The sequence below is a fragment of the Borostomias antarcticus genome (assembly GCF_949987555.1).
Source record: "Borostomias antarcticus genome assembly, chromosome: 3".
Lineage (NCBI taxonomy): Eukaryota > Metazoa > Chordata > Actinopteri > Stomiiformes > Stomiidae > Borostomias > Borostomias antarcticus.
In genome coordinates this window covers 6,111,529-6,135,009 of record NC_140236.1, presented here as the reverse complement: position 1 = coordinate 6,135,009, position 23,481 = coordinate 6,111,529, and the positions used below count along the sequence as shown (strand labels likewise).

The window sequence follows — 23,481 nt, the reverse complement described above, 5'->3', positions numbered from 1 at the left end:
TTTAAGGGTCAGGCTGTATTGATAGGGGACGCTGTATATTGGAGATCACATAGAAAACACTGGAGAAAGTGCTGATTCTGAGGAAAATGTAGAGGCAAGCAACAAACTGCCTGTTATGGGCAAACTGATTCTAAAGCACACACACACACACGCACACGCACACACACGGTTGGTTTGAAAAACTGTAAAAGAACACACAAAAAGAGAGTTGCCACTTTACATAACTTGTGATAATCCAAATTTATTACAATTATATACATTTCTGTTTGATATCAGAAGTTCATACATAAGTCACAATTATAAGCTGGGTACATTTCATACATAGAGGACAGTTCAGTGAAACTCCAGTGGTTAAAAGGCATCAGTGACACTCCTAGAACCTCTCTGTCACATCCTCAAACACAGTGGACATTATCTGCAGATTAATTTCTTGATCAAGCAAACCACAACTACAAACTTAGTGTGTCACGTACAGCAATACTGTATGTTTCAGTTATACATCAATGCTTCAATAATCAATCATCATGTTGCTTCTCATCTGAGGCAGAGAGGCAGGTGTACGGTGGTGCGCTGACCGCTGTGCAGTTTTGACCGTGTGACCGTGTTCATACGGTAGAGAAGCTGTATCACTGTGACCGCTGGGGGAAGAAGTCTGGTGACTCGAGATTTAAAGAGAGGTCGGTGTTCTGGTAAGAGTCCAGACCTGTAGACGCCACTTTTGACGTAGCAGAAATGTAAATATTAGTTGCATTTATTTTACATCTTCTCGCTCTCTCTCTCCCTCTCCCTCGCTCCCCTCTCTCACTCAAAATAAACCATCTCTCAGTTCTGGATCTTTCCCTCCCTACAGTAACTTCCCCCACACAAACACGCTTGTTTTCAACCTCCCTCTCTTCCTTTAACCCCCCCTCCTCCCGTCTCTCCCTCCCTCATACGCCGTCTGACTGATGCCATTCAGAAATCTTCGCCGCCGCCGCCATCTCTACGCAGCCTGTGCTGCTCTGACGTTGCTGTGCTAGGTTGTCTGTGCCGCTCCGCTCCGAGCGAGGATGCAACCGCAGAGACGAAACCCGTCTCGCTCGCTCCTGCTCTCTCTTGTGCTCGGTGAGTAATCTAATAAGGTAAGTATTCATTTGTTACTTTCAGTTTCAATCAGCAGGGTTCCCCCCCACCTCCCCCACACACACACACACCTCCGGTTTCTGGGCCAGACACCTGAGGGGGAAAAAAAGAAGAAAAGGAAGAGAAAAAAAATAGACAGAAGTGCCGCAACTTCCATGGCAACAATCATCGCTGCTACCGCGGTTTAATTACAAAATATTGGCGCCTGTTTTGCGTCAAGATTACTCACCGTGGGAGGCCCCTACGTATATAATTTGGACCGGAGGGTCGGTCGTGAAATATAATATAATACAACAGGGGCTTTCTGTATTAGATTTCCACTTTTAGCCTCCTTGACATTTCAAGCTGCATGAACTAATACATCTGTTATTTGTTGATCATTTGATTATTAACACACTTCACAAACCAGATCAGCCGCCCTGCTGGAGAGGGGGGCTGCAGCTGAACATACAGACGGGATAATCTCTCTCTCTTTCTCGCCACCGCCACGGAGACGCCCGCGCACACGCGCCACTCAGCCCGGAGAAAAGAGGGAAAAACACAACATTCGTCTTCCCTTCTCCTTCCGAGCGCTCCGTAGCGGCGCCGCCGCGAGGGCCGGCACGGGAACGAAACCCCCATCTCAACGGCGCGTTCTAATCTCGCGTTTCAGGGCTTTTATTTCACACAAATGTCACCCTCCCGGGGCCCCGTGAATTATTGACAGGCTGACGCCAATGCGAGGGGGGACACACAGACAAAGGGTAAAAGCCGCAGCCCCGGATGCCGCCCGTCCTCTCCGCGGAGCTCGGTGCGGCTCTAGGGACGCTGTGGCGGCTTTGACACACGTCCAGGTATGAAAGAACAGAAGTGAGTAAGGGGAACACACACTGCTATTTCTTTGGTGTCCCGGAAATGGATTGCTACGTCCCCTTTAGAAAAGAGCACAGATACAGTGACTGTCATCGAGAGAGTCATGTTGCTCACTAAACCAGGTGATGTGGGGAAAAAGCACAGTACTGAGGTGCCACACACAGAGAAAGAACCAGGGAGGGGAAGAAAAACTTCGTAAAAAAAAAAAAAAAGAAAAAAAAAAAAAGGAATTTGAACAGAATATTGCTTCTTTTTCATTCCACGGAAACTTTCATGACGTGTTACTTGCCCGGGCATGCAATCGTTTGGTTTGCGTGATGAAAAGAAAATTGAGGTAAAGCCGCGTGTCGTCTAGGCCACGACAACACAACGAGTTTGAGTTTTGCCCACCTGCTCTTTGCTCATCATTGAGACTGTACAGTGAGAGGAAATGAATACAGTTACTGTAAAGAATGGACAGAACCAAACGAAACAGTGGGTGAGGCTAGTGCAGAGGTGGAGTGAAACAGGACTGATGACGGAAATGAAAAACGGATATAGGGAGAGGCGGCCGTCTGCTGCTCGGAGCGGGCGGTCTAATCCACCTCGCTCTCGTTGCTGGCCCCCTCGGGCCTCCGTAGCTTGTCCACCTGTTCGTTGATCTGTCCATCCCCACCTCGCCGGTCCTCCGTCTGCACGTTCACCACCTCCTCCTCTTCCTCCTCCTCCCCTACGCGGCCCACGTCGTCCTCCTCTTCCTCCTCCTCCTCCTCCTCCTCCTCTTCGTCGTCCGCCTCCTCTTTCTTCTCCTCCTCCCCCTGCACCTCCATGCGGACCTGGTCCTTGAGGTCCAAGGGGAGAGAGGCCCCCAGGCCTAGGGGCCCCGCGTCTCCGTTGATGGCATGGGCCCCGTCCGGCCCGCCCAGCAGGTCCTGGGGGCTGTGGCGGCCATCTTTGATGGGGGAAGAGGAGGCGGACTCGTTGCTGACGGGGGAGATGTCGCTGCTGCTGTTGTTGTGGTTGAGGGAGGGGGAGGTGGCCACGGCGGCGGGCTTCAGAGGGATCTGCCATGACGGGATCTTGGGGATGGTGGGAGTGGCCGGGAACTGCCTTCTGGGTAAGATAAGACACGGAGAGCCAGTCTAAATGACGATAACCTCACGAAACCCTCAATGATGCTGCATACTGGAAATGGGCACGTATTGTTATTGATTACTATTAAAGTTGAGCGACGCAAGATATTTGACCTGAATGTTGTGATGCCTGTTAGATGAAATACAGGTGTATCAGTACTGACGACAGCGTATACTGTATAGTTTGATGATGAGAAAAGAGGAAATGGCTCTATTCATGCCTCCAGATGTTCACCACACCTGGTAAATATGCTCAAATTACGTTCATCATCTCTTTTAAGATCAAAAAGACAAAGTTCCATCTTTAAAGAGATCAGCGGCAGCAGAGTAGAAAACGGTTGTGCGCACGGACGCGCGATTCAGATCATCTGAAAAAGGAAAAGAGAACAAGTTTGGCGACAGATGGCGCGTCTGCCCTTTTTTTTCTTCTTCGGTGATTAACCCCTTACGCAAAAACGCATCGGGAGAGTCGACCGGGGGGAAAGACGAGACAACAAACTGCAAAAGCTTAGCGCTGATTAGCATGAATGGGGGAATGTGCAACCTGACAGATCTGAGGCAATTTTCATCTCGAGTTTTCAGATGTAAACCCATTACTTGAGGCTTCATTAGTGCCACTGATACATAATCATGCATGCTAATGGGTGACACAAATCAAGATAACCATTTTCAAGCTGTGACAGACAAACGCTGTCTAGCTAACTAGATCGGGCGGTGGGCCTGAAAAAGCAACGGAGGACTGATGATCGTATCGTTAACGGCAAATTCTCGCAGCCGCTTTCGAAGTCGCCCCTTTTAAACGACGCTGACCTGTGGGTCGAATGCATGTTGACTGCTTGAGGTGCACTTGATTTAGCGTGGAGTTTGAAGTTATGGGCCGATTCTATTGTTCTATTCTAACGTTCTCCCGTAGTGTCGGGGAAACCGAACCGAGTGAGGCCCAGGTGTTCTAAACCGTTTGAGCGTGTGGCAGTGTGAGTGCTTGACCGTTACCTGCTGAGGAGAAGACCTTTCAGAGACACTATCTCTGCCTTCAGCTCACCGATAGTCTGGTTGTCCAGCATGCGGTTAGTGGAAGAGGAAGCCTGTCGGGAGAGAAAGACAGACGAGTAACTATCACGCTACGTTCAGGGAGGCCATACTACAAAGTTTAATACATCACTTTTCATCCTATATCTCCGCAATCTCCATGTGTGCTCATTTTTGGGAAAACACTTTGAAAAACAGATGGCAACCAGATAAACAAATACAGGACATGCAAATAGGAGCAGCCACACGTGCTCGTCCAGTCAACCATCGCCATATTACAACCTGACAATGGCCCCGTCTGTGGAAAGGCAAACAATCCCCTGGGCTGATTTTTATAGACGGGATATTTCAAAATGCCTAACGAGGTTGAATCATGCAATTTTTACATAGTTTTCCATATTTCCGAGTAGGATTAGGGAAGGGCGAGAGTCGAGGATAATGGACCTCATCCAGAACAATAGTGGCATTCAGGAGAGCGGCCACAAGTTGGCCGTTTTTTTTTTTCCTTCTGTGAGACGTGAATGTTATCACTCGGACTGGCATAGTTTGAATTGCTACAGGGAATAATGATTAATTGTAGTGGTCGGCAGAATATTTGAATGGCAAATCTTAAAAAATCCATCCATCCCTTCTTTTTGTTGTTTAGAGCCGGTATGTCGTCCATGAGCTGAAATGCAGCAACACAGAGCAGGTAAAGGAGAAGACGGCAAACAGACGACCCTTATTTGTTTACGGCTAGCTGGTACTGACTCTGTGGAGATGGCTTCTTCTTTGGTTGCTCTATTGCAGACTTGTAGCCTGGCGTCGCCCTCCTGATCGCGTGACCTCACGTCCTGTTTCTCTCCGCAGGTCAGTCTGGTAACGCTCCCATTCAGACCGATTGCCACCCGGCATTTATTTGCGTTTGTTTAAAACGGGGCGGGTTTGATACGATGAATGTACCCGCTTGATACAATGATAGATGACAAACCCATGTTTCTTTGCTCTGATTGGTTATACTGTAGGTCTATCCAACTGTTCCCAGAGGCATACTGGTCTACGCCTGTTGACAATGGTCCTTGAAAATCTAAACTCACATTTTTGCGACTTGGGTCTGGTGAAGCCAGGCTAGACTTGGGTCTGGTGAAGCCAGGCTAGACTTGCACCTGGAGTGGAGAAAGACACCTACGGCAGTGCAGATTCACTTTGGAAGCAGGTGTTTTGAGTCAGTCTAAATGAGCACACCTGCACCCCTGTGCCCCTACTGAACACTATGCACCTCTCCTCTCTGTCTCTGAATGGAGGGATCAACACAGAAGTGGGCGAGGTCTGTTTGGGACCAGAGGGAGTGGTGGAAAAATAAAGGAAAAAATGAGCTACAGTACAAGCAGAATAAAAGAAAACAAAAAAACTGTTCTGTAATGAAGACTGTCTGACTCACGAGAGGCAGCTCCTGTAGTTAGGACGCCGCGGTCGAGTGGTGAGGGATGACTTGGACACTTTTTTTCACTTGTAATTAAATCTAGCAGAAATTAATTGATTCACATCTGAAATGAATCGGACTCATTTACAGTAACGGAGAGACGGAGAGAGGTGTTTCGCCCTTATCAGCTTCCTAAACCTCTGCAATAAGGGGCCTGTGTTTTTGAGGGCCCCAGCCGAGTCGACCTGGGCGTGCTGGAACCCTGGTAGACCCACTCTTATTACAACCTTCACCTCATTATAACCGCCTTAATCCCTGGCCTCCCCGAGGCCCCCGCATAACAAGGCTGGAATGTGCTTCTCTCTCATTTCACCTTTGGAAAGAAGAACAAAATTAATTGCGAGGGGCTGAGCTTCTCGGCAAGGAACCGTCGCTCGGAAAAACGGACTCTTAAGACTGGGCCCTCCGCGTCACTGTGTCACCAGCATGACATATCAGCTGGTCTGACTTGTCACGACACATCCGGCTGGTGATGGTCAGAGATTACATACAGCCCATAGTTGATCCTCGACGCCTTACTATGGTAACATAATGATCGTCTGCTAAAGCTACATTAGACTTTATAAGGCTCCATAATGGGTTTTCTAGTCTATTGTGACCAGAACTGATTGATTGCTGGCGTTGTTTAACCACTGTAGCCGTGGGTGCGCTATAGAGTTTCCCGCTAACTGGTGTAATAGCCGCTAATATGTCTCGGGTGGTTGCCTGGGTGTGATAGGGGTCACCCCCTCTCTGTTGCTTAACTAAGTGGTTCAAGAAAAAGATATTACGAGCAGTGAAAAACATCAACTCTGCTGCCACGGACTGCAACGCGCCAGCTAAATGAAGATAAATGCCCGTGGACCATTAGCAAGAGATAAGATCTTAACAAGGCTTGTTTAAGAATGTCTAAAGGCAAATTAATTTGCAGTAACACTGCCGGCAGACAGTGTTTTTGCGTGTAATGCATGTATATTTATGGTGGTATATTAGCTTCAAAAGAAATCCCCGAGGAGTGTTTTCGAGTGGAAACACTGGTGCAATTGATTTCAGACTATTTATTCACTTTCACGCTGGCAGCGAGCGCTTCTGCTAGGAACAGAGCGGTTTCTAATCTTCTATGTGCATCCACTAATAGAGAGGAGTATCGCTGAGTTGAGACAGGGGCGCAAACACAGTTAACTGGCAGATTTGTAATGATAATGGAACACCCTCCTGTTAACACTGGAGATGAAGTACCTTGAAGGCCATTCATCCTTCGGCGAGTGGTATGATGTAACTACATGATAACACTGCTAGTAAGGAGAGATTACAGAGTCAGTACCCACAGAGAATGTTTCCCCCAAGCCCTTAAGAGCTTAGAAAGCAGAAATGTACAATATTTAACGCGTGTGTGTGTGTGTGTGTGTGCTCCCGCCTGCCTGTCTGAATAAACTAATTTTAAAATGAGGTCCCCAGTTTGTGCTGGGTGACTGTATACACTGCAATTCAGCGGTTTCCGAACTATAAGAACTGTTTACTTAGCAGTTGACGAAACAGAAGTCTCCATGTGTTTTGGGTTAAATGCACATTTCCGCGTTGAGAGGTATAATTGCCAAGAGTGGCGCACTTTGAGCAGCGCGAAGAGAAACCCAGAAAGCCGCTAACTGCAAATGATAAGTAGCTCTGCAGCTCTAACATGTGTTCCTAATCACACGCTCCGGACCTGAAAACAATTTCCCAATTTCCCATATGGCCCGAGACAACAGAGCACTACGTCGCTCACGGAAAATTTAAGATCAACACTATAGCTATAAAGCACAGTTTATGATTTGTTTAATGGGTGTTTCAATGTGAAATATACTTTTTATACACTGCCGCCGTCCAACAAGGCACTCATGGCAAATGAAGCAGACACTTTTTAATCCAATCTGTGTTTTGGCGTCGGAAGAATAGAAAGAAAAAACATCCCTCCTTCACAGTGCTGGAGAGGGTAGTTCATTGTTTTGAGTGGGCTTAACAGCGACTGGATTGGAGTAAAGCTGTAGCCTGGCGGACCTCAGTGAAGTTCTGTTTCAAAGTGTCTGGGTTCAAGTTGGGGCTTTGCTCCCACGCGCACGCACGCGCGCGCACACACACACATACACGCGCACACATGCACACACACACACACACAGACACACACACACACACACACACAGACAGAGCTCATGTGCTGCCTTTGAACTCTCTTTAGGAAGCTGTGTGGGAGAGAAAGAGAGGGGAGCAAGAAAAGAATGAGCTATGAGTCCGCAATTTTTTGATGAACCTCATCCAGGAGAGAGATTCATATTTTTCTCTGCCGGTTTCTCCCTGGACATATGTGTTGGCATATGTTTCCCTGCAGAATCCAGATGCTCCAGTCAAACACCCATGTGCTTAACAAGCTGTGGACATAAAACATTGTCTCAGATTGTCTCCTTCTCCAAAGGCAGTTTTTGGGGCCATCACCATAAAAACGATTTATGTCGAAGTGATAAAGAACCAGTAACATTTCGTATGAGTGCTCAAGTTGCGAAGATGATTTTATTTTTGACGCGGCGTGTTTTAAACAACGTGCCCCTCCGCCCTGAGCACCTAAATAGCGATAACTCTCAGCGGATTATGAAGATGGACCATAAAACGAAAGCGAAGAACAACAGAGTTATGGAAAAAGATTATGACGCGATGATGTGGGCGTCATCGTTTTTGCCGGCAGTTTTTTTTGATGGCGTACGATAAGGCCGTCCGTCTTCTTACTTATGAAACGATAATATGTTGCTTGGTTCTCGGCCCCGGGGAAGCCAGTGCAGCCTCTTCCTCCAAACTTCCTCCTAAGTCCTCAGTACTTCATGACCAGATGGGTGGAGTGTGTTCTGGCACAAAACCGCTTGACTCATCACATCAAGTAGGACTTCTCATCCTATACCTCACGGTAACTCAACTTTATTTCAACCACTGACAGAACGGCCTTTATTTTAAGATGGGGCTGGTACTGCAGTCGGTGGAAGGTTCAGACTACACAACAGCTCAATGAAAGGGCTTCTTAGTTCTAGACGAGGCTTAATCTGTTGTTTGGGAAACTGCGGAGAGGTGTGGTACTGGAGTGAAGGTGTTACCTCAGATGTGGTCAGCTCCTTGGACAGCTCCTGTATTCTCTGCTGCTGTTGCACCAGTAGTTCTTGTACCGTGACCAGGGTCTGCTGGAGCTGGGTGACTGTGAACAGAACGGCACAACGGCACCAACTGTAACACTGTTTGAGCAACTGAGATGTTCCCATCAGATTCTTTTATTTGTCGCGTGTAATGTACAGTGTACAGTCACAGTGAAATATTGCTGCCGGTTTAGAGATGTGCTCTAGCTGGCTGACTGTGAAGAGAACACAACTGTAACACTGACCATCTACTGTAGCTGCAGGTCTGGTCAGAACAACTAGAATACAACAATAACACTGTTTGAACATCTACAACTACAGGTACATTAGAGACTCTTGTTGAAAGGCATAACTTAGCTAGTTGTCTAGGGGAGGTAAGTCATAGCATACACTTGAAGACCAGGCTAACACAATGCACCAAACAGAGAGAATATGCTATCCATTTCTCACTTCAGTTAGTTCAGAGTATACAACTCAAAAAACCCAGATATGTTGTATCTAAAGAAGCCAACTGTTCAAAGCTGACCTGTAATGTCCCTAATCAAACCTAATAACCAGTCACTTTAGTCTTGGCACTTTAGAAGGCACTGGGATATTTTTATCGCCTAAAATAGAAATATTAATCTTGAGTGTCTGAACTTAAATCAAATAACAGTGTCTAACCTTCCATTATCCGCCCAGACACCGGCTTCTAATGCATCTTAAACCCTCAAACGATCAACAAAGGGAAAAACAGGGCTCTCATTTGGGAGGGGGCCGCCAGACAAAATGTCCTCCCTAATCCCAATAAATATTGCTCTTTTTTTCCATTGACTTTGAAGATTGAATTATTTTCAAGTGTTGGTGTCAGAAGAGGGTGTATGATTTCAAATAACACCATGCCCAGTTTGTTGCCCCCTGCTTCTAGTCGCGCCTGTATAACCAAACAATGCATTAAGTTTCCCCCAACTGATTATATTACAGAAAACCAATAAACATTCATATAAATCAGCGCAGTGTAAAGTGTTAAATCAAGCCTAATGGGATTAACATCAACAGATATTGTGGCGGCTCACTGGTGTTGTCAGCGAATGGTTAAAAGCCTGCCTGCACTGTACAAAGGGCCCTAGTTTCACACTAATATTACCGAGCTAGACAAAGGATACAAACAAAGCCATCTTATTGGTTCAATGTCTTTTTAAGGACAGCTACTGTACGTTGTATCTTTTTGGTGCAACTTCAAAGAAGTTAATTTCTCGTATCTGCAGGAGCCACCTGTGTTTAAAGGGGGTGGATGAATCAATAGGGGTGTGTTCCTGAAACGTTTTGATCCTGTCTCAGTTGCCAAACCATCATATGAGCTTAGCCATGCTGTTTGACCAAAATAGACGCGTAGAAAGAGACCTGCCACACGATGCCAAACCTGGCATACCCATTTAGCTGCAAGGCTAAGTGAAGAATAAGGGTTAGCAGTCAAATCTCTGGAGAATTGAAGCTTACACCCTTTACCAAATCTGTTTAAAAAAAGGTGTTAGTGGCATAGGGTGTGTAAACTACAGTGAATTGCCCCATTAGTCTAAGTATCGCAGCCACACCGCAATTCAACATTTCCAGATGTTTGTGGGAAGTCTCCAGCCAGAAAAGACTACACTTTGTGAATTACGGTTGGCACCGAGTCGCCTTAACCGCTCCCGCTGTCCCAACCCTCTGCATGTCCATCAACAAAGTTAACTCCTTTGTACCGTCCAGCAGAAATGCAGAGCTCGAAGCCAAGAATAATGAGGTCGGCAACTTTGGCCCGGCTTGAATCAGAGGGAGGTTTTGTAGCGGTGTGTGTGTGTGTGTGTGACAGACAATCCGAGGGCGGAGACTGAGGCTCCCAGCTGCTGTGAGGAGGCCGACATTGTGTATTCAGTAAATTATTCAGTAAATACCTCCATATAATGTACACTACATATGTCCGGGCCTGTCTCCGCCTTTAATGGCCAGCTGGTCACCAATATGGCTCCTGCCGTCAAAGACAGGCCAAACAGCCTCACAATTCCATTACAGGCTGTGTGTGCTGAAGTGCTTCCAAGATCCATTCATTAATTGTCCGTGTGAAGTTGTAGGGAAATCATAATGGGAGTCAAGGCCCTACGCCGGGGCTGGGAGAGAGTAATGCAGCCGGATTCAAAAGGATACATCACTTCATTGCACCCGGCACTAGAGAAATACATGAACTTTAACAAAAGGGGGTTCAAGCAATTGGCAGCAGCCAGGCAGTCAGTCTCTATTACTCAGCTTGGTGGAGAAAGGGAGAGAGAGAGAGGTGAGAGGGAGAGGGAGAGAGAGAGCGCAGGGGGAGAGGACTCTCAGTGTAATTGCAACCCCTTCTCCCCAACTGTTAACTGCAACAGTCATTAACTACAATAGCAGCTCGGCTACTGCAGTCACAGCAAATTAGTTCACGGCGGTGAAAGATCGCTGGTTTACCATGCGAGGGCTTCCGATCGGGAACAGACCCGCTCCCCGCGGAACACAAGGGGACTCTTATCGACCCCCCGTCTTTTGGCAGTAAACGCGACGGGACTTTTGTTTTAAAGGAGTAGAAAAGGCGATGCCGTCCCATTGGCGGGACACGTTTTGCATAGCCCAGTCAAAATAGCCACAGAAGAACTCATTTGTTAATCAGATGGCGAGAGGCACACCTTGCGCACCCGGGGCGAACGATACCAGACACACACGCCCGCACTACCCATGTTCCCACCCAGGACACAAAAGGATTTTATGATCAGACCAGACTGATAGCAGGGAGACATTTTAATTTAACTCGACTCGGGTCTTGTTTTCATCCGCCGTGGGGGAACGAGGCACGAATAGGCCTCGAGAGACGCCACGGAAAAGCCAGGTCATCACGTGGTCAGGCTTGAACGCACGCTGGCTCTCGTTCGAGTTCGCCCACACAGGTCGCTGTGATCAATAGGGTGGTAACGCTGATGCGGGTTAAAAGAGTCTGAAGGGATTGAGGGGGAATCCCAACACCACGTAGTCAGATACAGTAAGTCTGGATAATTCTACTGTACTTCTACTGTGTGGAAGGTGTGACCGACACCGAGACGATCGCCCTCCGCAGAATAAAAGAGCCGGGAGTTGAACGCTGGGCTGCTAAGACAAAACTTTCTCTCCCTCTTTCACACCTCCCAGCTGGTTTAATTACACCGACGCAGAGCTCGGAGCGCATCTCTCCTTCTCCGCCACCCCTCCCTCTCTCCCTCCCTCCCTCTCTCTCCATCTCCCTCCCTCCCTCTCTGTCTGACAGCCAGGTTGAGATTCCTCACCTGTCCAACATGGGAGCCGCACCTGTCACTGTACACTTAATCAGACTAGGCTAGGCCCTGCCTTGAGCCCTGCCGCGATGCCACCCACACACACACACACACACACACACACACACACACACACACACACACACACGCGACAAAATTAAAATGAACTTTCTCGCCACCAATAGGGAGGGGGAGGCGGTTTGTTGGGGGGTGAGGTGGTAGGAGGTGGGGGAGAGGGGGGGTGGGAGGGGGTGGAGTACAGAAAAAAAAAAAAAGAGAAAAGTTGTCATTTCCCAACTCCTCATTAATATTCCGAGGTTAAGAGCTTTTCAGCGAAACGTAATTAATTGAGGCCGAGCCTGACAGTAAACAAGCAATTTCAAATTAAAGCGAAATGACAGCGCCGTCATTTGTTAAAAACGCCCGGGCTCGCCGATTTTGGCGACAGATAAATGAAGGAAAATGTTAAGGAGGGAGAAAGTGATGAAGATATTAATCTTCACCTGTCTGTGTCAGCGTGCCACTCATCGTCGCGACGCTGCTCTCCATCCTCTGCAGATGCTGCTTGTCCTCTCGGCTGGCCGTAATGAGGGGAAGGATGTATTTCTGCAATTAAAAACATGACACACCATTACACTCCTCCACTGGGAAGGCCAGGGAGACAGGGGGGAGAGAGGGAGGAGGAGGAGGAGGTGGGGTGGAGAGGGCAGTGCCTGTGGACTCCGTGGTGGATGTGGATGGACAAAGGCACTGCGTTATCCCCCTGTGCCACCCCCCCCCCCCCCGCCCCACCCCCCGCCCCCATCCCCAAACTGTCTTCACGCCTGTCTGATGAACATGGGTTCAAGGACACTGGGGAACAACAGGGCGGGTCTATCTGAACCAGCGACGACATGACAGCGACGGCGCCGAGGAGCGTGGGTACCGGGTGAAGCGATCGCCGTCGGTAGAGGGTGAACGTCTGGGACGGGGGCCCCCTCCCCCCCTCCCCCCCTACGCCTAAATCAGAACGACTGCCGCTCGGCGCTCGCGCAGATTCCTTTCTGATCCCCTGGGACTGGTACCCAGATGAGTAGTCTGTGTGTGTGTGTGTGTGTGTGTGTGTGTGGGTGTGTGTGCGCGCGCGATTGAATCCTGTCCATGTGTGTGTGGTTGGCCTCTGTGCTGATCTCAGCAAATGTAACCACATGTGATGCTACACTATAGGCACCATGACAAAACGCATCAAGTCAAACCATCTATAACCGTGACCTCAAACAAATGAAATGAGCTGCCTTCAAGCTCGCAAACTTTTTCCGTCACTTGTCGGCCTTTAAGTTCGGAGGCCGGTGCTAAAGACAGCGCCCTTAGCGCTCTCGGCCAACCCTCATCGGTCCTCGGCTCGCCGCCCCGCCCCAGACCAGGTTTTCCCTCCAGCCCCGGCGCTTTGCGACACCGGTTCCTAGTAATAAACACTTTTAAGTTGAAAAAGATTAAACGAGTGTCAACACGTGGTAATTAATAAGTGTGCTGCTGGGAGCTGTGTGTTTACAAGGCGCTCTATAGCATAAATAAAGTATGGGGCAGACGCCGGGGCATATGGTGCGGCTGGCGCTCGCCTCGCGGTGACATGACAGCAGCCGGCGTCGGCCCGCCAGGGAATCCCACCTCCCATGCTAGGAGCTGCTGGACACTACGCCCAGAGAGAAACCAGGGACAGGTAGGGCGTGCGTGCGTGTGTGGGGGGGGGGGGGGGGGGGGGAGGGGGGGTTGAAAAAAGAGAGAGGGGAGAGGAGGGAGACGGAGGGAGGGAGAGAAAGAGAAAGAGAGAGAGAGAGGACAGAGAGAGGACTAGGCACAGTGATGGCGATAAGACGCTACAGTGTGGCGAGGTTGAATAAAGTAATAATGGCTTCTCGCCCCGTAGACGGCGCCGTGTCCTGGAGGGTGAGAGGAAACGTGAACGTGAACCAACAGCCGACACGTTACATGAGACCTGCTTCATATTGCAGTTTGGCATGTTGTGCTGTGAAATGCTACGCACCAACGCCACCCTGCATTTAGCTACATTCAACGAAAAGTGCAAGAGTAAAGACGTTTACAATAACTTGAGTATAACAATGAACTACAGTAGGATGGCTGTCGGAGAGCACAGACCACCGGCCATGATGCATGTCGTCAGCATGTACAGTTGTTGAATGTGTAAGTGGAGTGGGTGAGGAGTGACATTTCTCGATCCCGATGAAAAGGAAAATAATTTGTGGAGCTGCCAAATGGCCTATCTTGCAATATCTAAAATAAACACAAGCTGGCACTTTATTGCATAATATAACCCTATCTCGCAATGTTAAAGAAAGTGAAAAATAATTTGTGGCCCTGTGATGCGGATCCAGTCCAAAATTTAATGGGTTCGTTCTTGGCCCGTGTTCCACCCCTGAACTAAGTTGCACAAAAATTGGTCTGGTAGTTTTTGAGTAATCCTGCTGACAAACACACAGCACTGAAAACTTTGTTCTGGCGGAGGTAAATACAGTATAATCTAATAGGATATACTGTCTGTCTGGATTTCTGTTCAAAGACCATTACTATCAATGCACTTGTTCATTTCTGCTCTATTGGCTGTTTACGGTAGGGTATCGCTTAAAATAGAATGCAGTCCGGAAACTACAGTTATACAGAATGCAGTTTTGACCTTTTCCATGGCAGTACAGTCATTTATTAGGCCTTTGCAACTAAGGGCTGACTTTTCCTGGCAGCTGTGAAGAGTCTATATACTGTAGATGTATGCAAACTGGGGCCAACTGCTGCATCTGCAAGACGAGTGTCTCAGATCTTGCACCCCACCAGCTATGACATCATGGAGGCGCTGTAATCCAGTAGCAAGGACACACACACACACACACACACACACACACACACGCACATGTACAAACACACACACACAGATAAGAGGTGCTGGTCATTCAGAGTAAGAGCTACTGCTACTACTCCCGTCCACCAATAAAATGAGAGTAATGACTTCCACATGCCACTCACAGCCACTCTAACAACCACTGAGGGATTACTGTCACCGAGGCACCAGGGGCCTCGCGGGTCCGTGTTCAGGGGCTGCCGAGCATGAGAAAAACCAGGGTGATTATTTTTGGAGGGCGGGATATCAAAAGACAAGTCGTGTGGCTGCGCTGGCAACTATATTTTCTTCCAAAAAGGAAGACGGGGGTTCCGATGAGCTCATGCATTTGACATTAACCAGGCTGGCTTAGCAACCAGGCTGGAGTTGCGCGCAGTGCTACTGAGAGGCTGGACCTTGAGTGTGCTCCAGCTTCGCTGTAAAACTCCACACTGAACGGTTTGTCCGCAAAACCCACTGGTAATATTGAGGGGAGACGGCGCTGACAGATTTGACTGGGCCAAGTAAGAGAAATGTCACAGTTAAGAGAAAAAAGTCAACCATTGGGTTTAAATAGGCCGAGTGAAAATCCAGTGAGGTAAACTTTGCAAAACAACCGGAAATAGGTGGTTAGGCAGTGTAGTAATCTTTTCTCCATTTATTCCAAATGAAAGAACGAGTTCAGATAGCGGACTTAAACGTTTTCTCCTGCTCCCAACCCTTAAAGGTGCAGTATGCGGTTTGGCTCAGAAGCACTTTTTGTTATATGTACTGCAATTATCATTATATATATATCATTATATCCCGACAGCAGTCAATAAATAAAGTGTGAATAGTGCCACAAATAGTGGAATACTCGAATTACTCGGGCCAGCCCTACAAGCTACCTACCTCCCTAGCGAGTGTCATTTGTTTTCCCCCAGTTTGCAGAAGTGGCTTTGGAGGGAGGCCTGAAGGGAAGGGCGGGGATTTTGTCGGTAGCATTTTTACCTTTATATACAAACCACATACTGAACCTTTAATACACCCCAGGACATAAGAGAAAGGTAAAAGTAGGCTTGGCGTACCCGGTACAGCTGGTGGAAGCCGAAGGCCATTCCCACCATGAGGACCGTCAGGGCACCGTAGTCTCTCCATCTGTAGCCACTGGGACCTGGAGAGACAAACCAGAGAGTCAGGTCACACAAAGGATGAAAAAACAACATAGTACAATCAATGCCTCTCTCTTTTTTATCAATTGTTTAATTCAGAACAGTACACAAATCAGTGAACCGTATAGCACGGCATAAACGTATAATAGATAAGTTGGTCTACGGCTCAGTGCCATGCGTAAGCCTTGCTCAAACGTACAATACAGCCGATGCTAGAGCCGTTGTTCATGTGGAGGTGCTCGGGCAGCGAGCATTGAGCAATTCCCTTGCTCGCCTGTGAGCCTCGAAGTGAGTCCAGTTTCTGCACTCCTGGGTGCAATTTGCTAAATTAGACTAATCCATGTGTCCACGTCTGACCCGTGTTGACGTGGATGGTGCATGTGTACACTGTGATTAGCTAGCTAGCTAATGCCAGCTAACGCTAGCTAGCTAAGGCCAGTTAGGTAACGCTAGGTAATAAGAATAGTAGCTACTGTACCTAGTAAGAATGGTAGCTAGCTAGTTCACTAGTAAGAATGGTAGCTAGTTCGCTAGCTAGTACTGTTGTTGTTAGCTAGTTGCTAGTAAAACTGTTGTTAACTGATTTTCACTTGTTGTCTCGTCAAAGTTTTTTGACCCACCAACCCTCAAAAGCACTCGCAAATATATAACCTTCTTTGGACACAACACTACTTTTTGACTAACATTACCTCGGCGTGAATCAAGTGTTTTGGCCGCTAGATGGAAGCAACGGCTGTAGACCATTGTATGTTTGAGCAAGGCTCGAACGTGGCATAGAGCCGAAGATAAAAGTCTACCAGCTTATCTACGTTCATGACATGTTACTGGGTTGATCAGTACATACTATTACTATATCAAGCAAAATAATCCTCCCTTCGCTCAGGTTGGGGAACCATTTGGGAAGATCGGAGATGTATTGGACAGCATTGGACCCTTAGTTTCCCTCGGCCATTCTCATAATGCGTATGTTATCTCGCCGGCTACAGTCCTCTAGATCAGCTAGCTTAGCTTAGCTTTGGCCTTATTATCCGTTGTAGTTTTCTCATCCTTTTGCGAAAGTCTATGCATTCAACACAGTAGCCATGTTTCCATCCACACGTTTTATGCGAATTAAGTTATATCGAATGGAAACAGTAAAATTTGATTAAAATTCGACCTTTTGTCGATGAAAATCGACAAAAGGTTTGTACTGTCGATCTCTTCAGATTTTCTCTTATTCGATAAAAGGCTTTTGTGATAAATGCTTTATCCGATTTAAAGCTCTAGATGGAAACGCACGTTCACCGGCTTTATTCGCATTCATATTTTTAGCGATCCTCACATAATCCGATTGTCAAGTGGATGGAAACATTGCTAGTTTCTGCACGTTGTTGGTACAGTTAGCCAAGTCGGTCTTGATATCAAGTTTACCATTCAGACCAGAAAACGGACTTTCAATGAAAAGTCGGTGTTCTTCTATAGCTTCTCCAATAATGGCGGCTAGCTTGGTTGTCTGAGCTTTGGACTCGTGAGACTCTTGGTCCAGACTGGACGACTTGGTGGATTTTATTTTATGCTGCATTTTGTGCTATGAGATGTTAGAAAACATTTACGGGATCAGAATTATTAAATAGAAGTTGTCTGTGAGTGTCTGTTTTTCAAAGAAAGAAGTGAGAAAGGGCAGGAGCGAATGAGTCAAGCAGCCATCAGGTCACATGACTCTATACATTTGGGTCTCAATGCCTCTCTTTAAGAAACACTTTGGTTTTGTCTAACATCAACCCTGCAGTGACTGGAATGCGCTTTTGTACATTTAAGAGCTAAAATAAGCAGAATGGTGAGTATGTTGGGTGTGCGTGTGTGTGTGTGTGTGTGTGTGGGTGGGTGGGGTGTATGTGTATGTGTGTGTGTGTGGTTGTCAGGAACTGCAGTGTGTGAGTGTAACTGAATGACAGTGTGAAAGTGTGTCATTGTATGAGCTGTCATCAGGGTGGGCCAACTGTCTCTCAAAGTGGAATTTCCAACAGAGTGGCATTCAACTGAAAATGTCATTAAACAACAAACAGAGGAGAGGTTTATGTAATCGTAGGTGCATACGTCAGTGTTCCCTTTATGTTCTTCAAAGGCGGGAAGGGGGAGGGGCGGTGCTCTCAAAACATCAAGATCCACCATTTTTAATAAAACTATTGTCTAGGCTACATGATTGTGGGTTGAAGCTATGTATACATCATGATCCTATTACAAATACTATGGTAAGGTTAATGGGCCTTACTGTCTTACAGAGACATTGATATTTCATTTACTGTACATGTATTAAATATCAATTTCAGATTGCATCATGCTGGCTCGCTGCTCTGAAAATGACTGATTGACCTGATTGTCTGATGACTTGTGTGATCTCGCATGCAAATCAGGGGGAACGAAGCCATCACTGTACGCGGTTTCTCTTCAAGGCAAAGAGCGCGTGATTCCTCCTTGCTCAAGGGCACGCGTCAACCCCGCTCCAGCACACCCCGGGACGAACCCGCAACCTTTGCCATCAAAAATCCGAAAGTCACCGGCCATTGTCCATATGGTAACCACATAAATTTGGGTCTTCATCACCATTATGGCTCCGGTGGATTGTCACCCATCCCAGAGCGCCGTTGTTCCGAGAGGCCTGGGAGTCCTTGAGGTGGGCACTTGACCCTGAGCGAGCCTCTCTGTGTCGGCGGGGGTCTCCGCCGGCCCTCGTCCCCCCCCTCTCGGGGCTCGCTCTCTCGTTCTTCGCCGCCACTCCCAGCCCCTACCATCTTTCCCCTGTTTTATTTGGTCACTTAAGCCGCGGCGCCGTGGTCTCCATCCCCCGTTTTTCCAATCTCCTCTCAAATTTATTGGGTTCAGTGGAGGCCTTCCTGTCCTTCCGCCGTTTGGAAATAGAGATCAGAGTATCCATTACTCCGACAGAGATGGATGCGGGTCCCCGCGAGCCGTCCCCATAACAAGGACATCAAAGGGAGGTAGCCCCCTCTTTTCGACGTGACCCCCCCCCCACACACACACACACTCTCCCCCTCCCCTGTACAAGACTCTGTGCTCTCACCTCATTATGCAGCTCGCCATATATCCGTTTTTGATATAAGCCCCCCCACCCCCCACTGTGGCGGCAGAACCGCCGGTCCACCCTAACTACATGGCCATCCCATCAACATCACTTTCATTACAAAACATGAGATGCCGGGGGGAGTCAAGGACAGTGTGGTAGTAAATGAGGGTGGAATACATCTGGAATCATTGTGGCGCAGGTTAAGCGTCGCGCGGACTTCATTCTGCATTGGTAAATCAGTGGACAGCGCTCATAACGCGGTGTGAGGTCATAAAGATACAGGTCGCCATGCGGGGGTCTCATCGAGGTGAAGACCCCCCCACCCCCCCTCTCCCCTCTCACTCCAGTTCGGCGTCGGAGAGCTGGATTCTTGTGATGCGAGTGCTGACCGGTGTCATGTGCCCCACACCGTAGCCCCGTGTTCACTAAATAATTACTGATCCAGGCTAATGTGATCCAGACTCGGTCCTCAATGGCGATAACCTGCTCTTTTTGGAGTGCGGCTAAAAACATTCCAGCGCATAGAAACCATTCATCGTTTCACTGTGAGAGAGAAGTTTTGTGAGTCTACCAAAAAAAACACTTGGCTGCCCAGTTTAGCCTTGTTTGGGCGAGGCATAGAATTCAGTTCCAAAGCCAGCATTTATGTTATGCCATGAAAAGCAAGTCTCCATTCACACAGAACTGTGTGAACATGAACAACATGGATGTGGACGGTAGCACTGTGTGTGTGTGTGTGTGTGTGTGTGTGTGTGTGTGTGTGTGTGTGTGTGTGTGTGTGTGTGTGTGTACGTGCGGTGGGACTCACGGTGTGGTACAGGGCCCAGCTGAGGGGTGTGAAGCAGGTGTGGGGGCCCCACAGGGCTGAGGGCCAGGGTCTCTTCTGTGCTTCCAGAGCGCTGGAGGGCCAACTCCACCTCCACATCGGTCAGACCTGGAGAACAGACGACGCAGGACACACAGACCACAGGACATGTTTACACCGGACGCGCACATTCACCATTGACCGTTAGAGAGAGAGCATGTGTGCTTGTTGGTTTATGTTGGGGATGGGGTTAGAGGGTCACTATATAGGATAGTTAAAGTTAAATAAAGTTTCTCTAGATAGGTACTGTAGATATGTGGATGGATGGATAGATATCAACTTTATTGATCCCCGAGGGGAAATTCCTCTAAATGACTGTAGTATCCTTTGATTTACTGGGCCTTATGAAATCTTCTCATGCTTCAATTGCACTCATTCTCTGCCAGGAGTCTTTGACAGTGGCTCTTCAGTTATCAGGATATCTGTATGGAGGCGAAAAAGTACTGACATAAGGCAATGAAAGCTTAAACTCTTTTCTCCATTAACTGCCACCAAAGGCAAAGAAAATAAGAGTCAGTCCTGTTATATTTCCCAGGTGGAGAGCTCATACACCCCAGACAGAGAAAATGCATTATTTTAATTTCTTCATTGTGATGTAAATGTATTACATAATTTTGCAAATGCCAATATAATTTAATCTTCAGATCTTTTTAATGATTTTAGTGATGATTAAATTGCAAAGAGCTCCCTGATGGAGAATCGGGTAAGATAGAAAAAAAAAAAAAAATCTAATATAAACTTCTTTTTTTGGGAGGCGGGGAGAAATGATTTTATTTCCATCACCGTATGCTGCCATTGGTGCAGTTCTCATCTTTAATAAGCATCATAATCTAAACTAAGAAGAATAATTACAACTTGCCAACTAGCCTTAGAGAAAAAAAAGAAGCTTTATTCTTTTGGAGCTTAACGCAACCCTGAAAGGTGAAAAGACGCTAACAAATAAACACTCCAGTCACAGTTCACTTGACAGAAGAGCCCTTTCTTTGAGTCAAATAACTCGACTAAATGGCTTCAAGTGATAGGTAGAATCATGCACAAGGTGTACATTCCTAAGCCAATCTGCCCTGTGTAGCATTATGCTAACATTTTTAGCATTAATCTGTCAAAACGTTTCCCTGAGTGTGTTTCCTGGGCCTCCCTGGGTCCTCTCTTGACAGAAATCCCCCTTTGCTGAGAGGGTCTTTTACTTGGCCCATTCCCCTGGGGTGTTGGAGCCTTCTGCTCCACAAACTTCCCCTCTACCGCTGCTGCAGAGCCAAGGGGCTGCTTCTGGCTCCAATTGTGACGTTTTAAGAGACAGCTTGCGGTTTTTGCTGTATACTCAGTAGCAATGCCAGAGATATTCTTGAAGAGGGGTGGCTGATGGAGCTAAACTGACTGAGAATACACAATCACTAAGAATACACAATCACTGATAATACACAATCACTGATAATACACAATCACAGACAATACACAATCACTGATAATACACAATCACTGTTGAGCACTGAACTTAATAGCGATCAGTCTTCTTTGATCAATCCATACATCGACAATCTATAAGAGACCAAAAGCACAGAGATCTTTTGAGAATCCACCCCCCACACACACAGACACACACACACACACACACACACACAGACACACACACACAGCTGACGCCCAGAGACCAACCTGCCACCTATCTAAATGCTCTGCGGACTTCAAATGGCCATGAAAATTGTTGAATAATTGAAGGCAAATATTGGCCAGCCTGTCGTCTATGGCGGGTCCTGAGTGCCAGGAAGTGGTAAGCGCCATGTGCTGAGCTCGTGCAGTCGGGCTGCACTGTCCAATAAGCAATAATGTGTCCCTGGACTCCCAATTCATCTGACCACAGCAGACTGCACGGTGGCAGACTATTGAGTGAGACATGCGAGATCTCCATTTCACCAAACAGGAAGAAGAACTCCCAACATGCTTCAGGACCCCAGAGAAGGTCCCATGAATGTTCCTGTCTCTTTTCACCTTGAAAACTAGTGTTTTTTTCTTGACGAGGACACATCGGATCTTATGTATCATCTTAATGATGAGTTACAGTATTTAATGTTGCTGTTTGCGCTGCAATATGAAAGGGGCCTTTTTTGCTAATAAAATGCAAAAAGTCCAAATAAAATGCATGGAAAATAAACCTGCTCGGTTTTGATGTCGAATTACAGCTCGCTCAGCTATTTTGTGTGCTCTGATCCATTTATTGTTCAAAAAAGCAGCAGCAACAAAAGAAAGACGCCTCAGATCCCTTTAGAATAGAGAGATAACAAGCTGAAACTCATTTTTACATATAAAAGGCAAAGCACACAAAAAAGGGGATTGTGAAATTTATTATGGGCACCAAGACCTGTGGAATGACCCCTGGGACCCCCATTTCAGATCGACCCGCGAGGAGATGAATTTTTTTTAAGACATAAATTACATCTAATGACGACACCGTAAAAAAGAACAATAATGGAAAGCTATTCTGTATTTCATTATACTGTATTATTTGGTGCACCTGATACACGAGGCGCCTGTTTACGAGTCACCGTATTAGCAGATGCTCAGCCAAAGCATTTGCTTTGACCTTGCCATTCTCATTGGGGCATGAAATTACGGTGCTGGCACCTCGATATTACAGCTATAAATACTGTAAACTGCATATCTGGGCTACGTTTTCTATTGTCTTTCAACATAAACCTGATCGGTATTTATTTAAAGGAAAACCCATTGCTCGTAGGGTTATTTACGGCTCTATTTTCAGGGGCTCTTATACTCTGGGCATTTCTTTAAGGGCAAAGAGGAGCTAGGACCTTCCCATAAAATGCATTTCTCCAATTCTGGCACTTCTGGACTTTATGGGTTAAGACCCGGCCCGGACAGCCAATTATAAAATTGCTTACTAAAATATTTTGGGTGCTAAAAGGTGAATGCCTCTTTTATTGTCCTCCAAGCCTTGAATTATTAAGTTGCCCTTGAGTGAAAATTACTTACATTTTGAATTTGAAATTTGAAAAAAAAAAAAAGAACAACTAGATGTCAGGGGTCATAAATAGATGGAGGTCAATGGGTTATTGAGAGCAGGAGTGTAACTTTAACCCGTTTCTCATGCTGCACTGGTATGGGGAGAGATTCTAAATGTCATTTGGTGTCCAAGAGAATGGCACTACTACTGCTTGAGAATGGCATGCACTAAATAATGACCACTCTCATAGCGTATTCATTTATGTATTAAAAAAGAGGACTCTGCTCTCATTTCCCTGCTTTATCGCCTTGTACTGATGACAAAGTGGGCGAGGGCCTGGGCTAGGTGGCGCCGTGGAGTAATTTATAACCACATCAATCCCTTTACCTTCTATGCAGGCCTTGGTCATTGCCATTTTTGTCCGAGAGGTGAGTCGCATAACCCCACTTGCAAACAACATCCTATTAATATCGGGGATGATGAACCTTATCCTTCCTCTTCCCTTCATGCTGAGCCTGGTAATGACCCCCAGCATACCTGTGTTCTCCATGACCCCGTAGCGCTGGCAGGCAGCTCAG

At 47.1% G+C, this 23,481-nt stretch overlaps 1 protein-coding gene across 1 annotated transcript in view; it reads right to left on the bottom strand.

Moving 5' to 3' along the window:
* Positions 1 to 246: 246 nt before the first annotated feature.
* pex14 (peroxisomal biogenesis factor 14) overlaps positions 247 to 23,481 on the bottom strand; it is a 46,985-nt gene continuing 23,750 nt past the window's right edge. Inside the window, exons 4-9 of the mRNA XM_084436292.1 lie at positions 19,888 to 20,013; positions 15,932 to 16,017; positions 12,499 to 12,601; positions 8,673 to 8,770; positions 4,080 to 4,171; positions 247 to 3,066 (exon numbers count right to left, since the gene is read on the bottom strand). Of these exons, the coding sequence (XP_084292418.1) occupies positions 2,550 to 3,066; positions 4,080 to 4,171; positions 8,673 to 8,770; positions 12,499 to 12,601; positions 15,932 to 16,017; positions 19,888 to 20,013 (1,022 nt within the window). The 3' untranslated portion in view covers positions 247 to 2,549. The remainder of the gene's footprint in view (positions 3,067 to 4,079; positions 4,172 to 8,672; positions 8,771 to 12,498; positions 12,602 to 15,931; positions 16,018 to 19,887; positions 20,014 to 23,481) is intronic.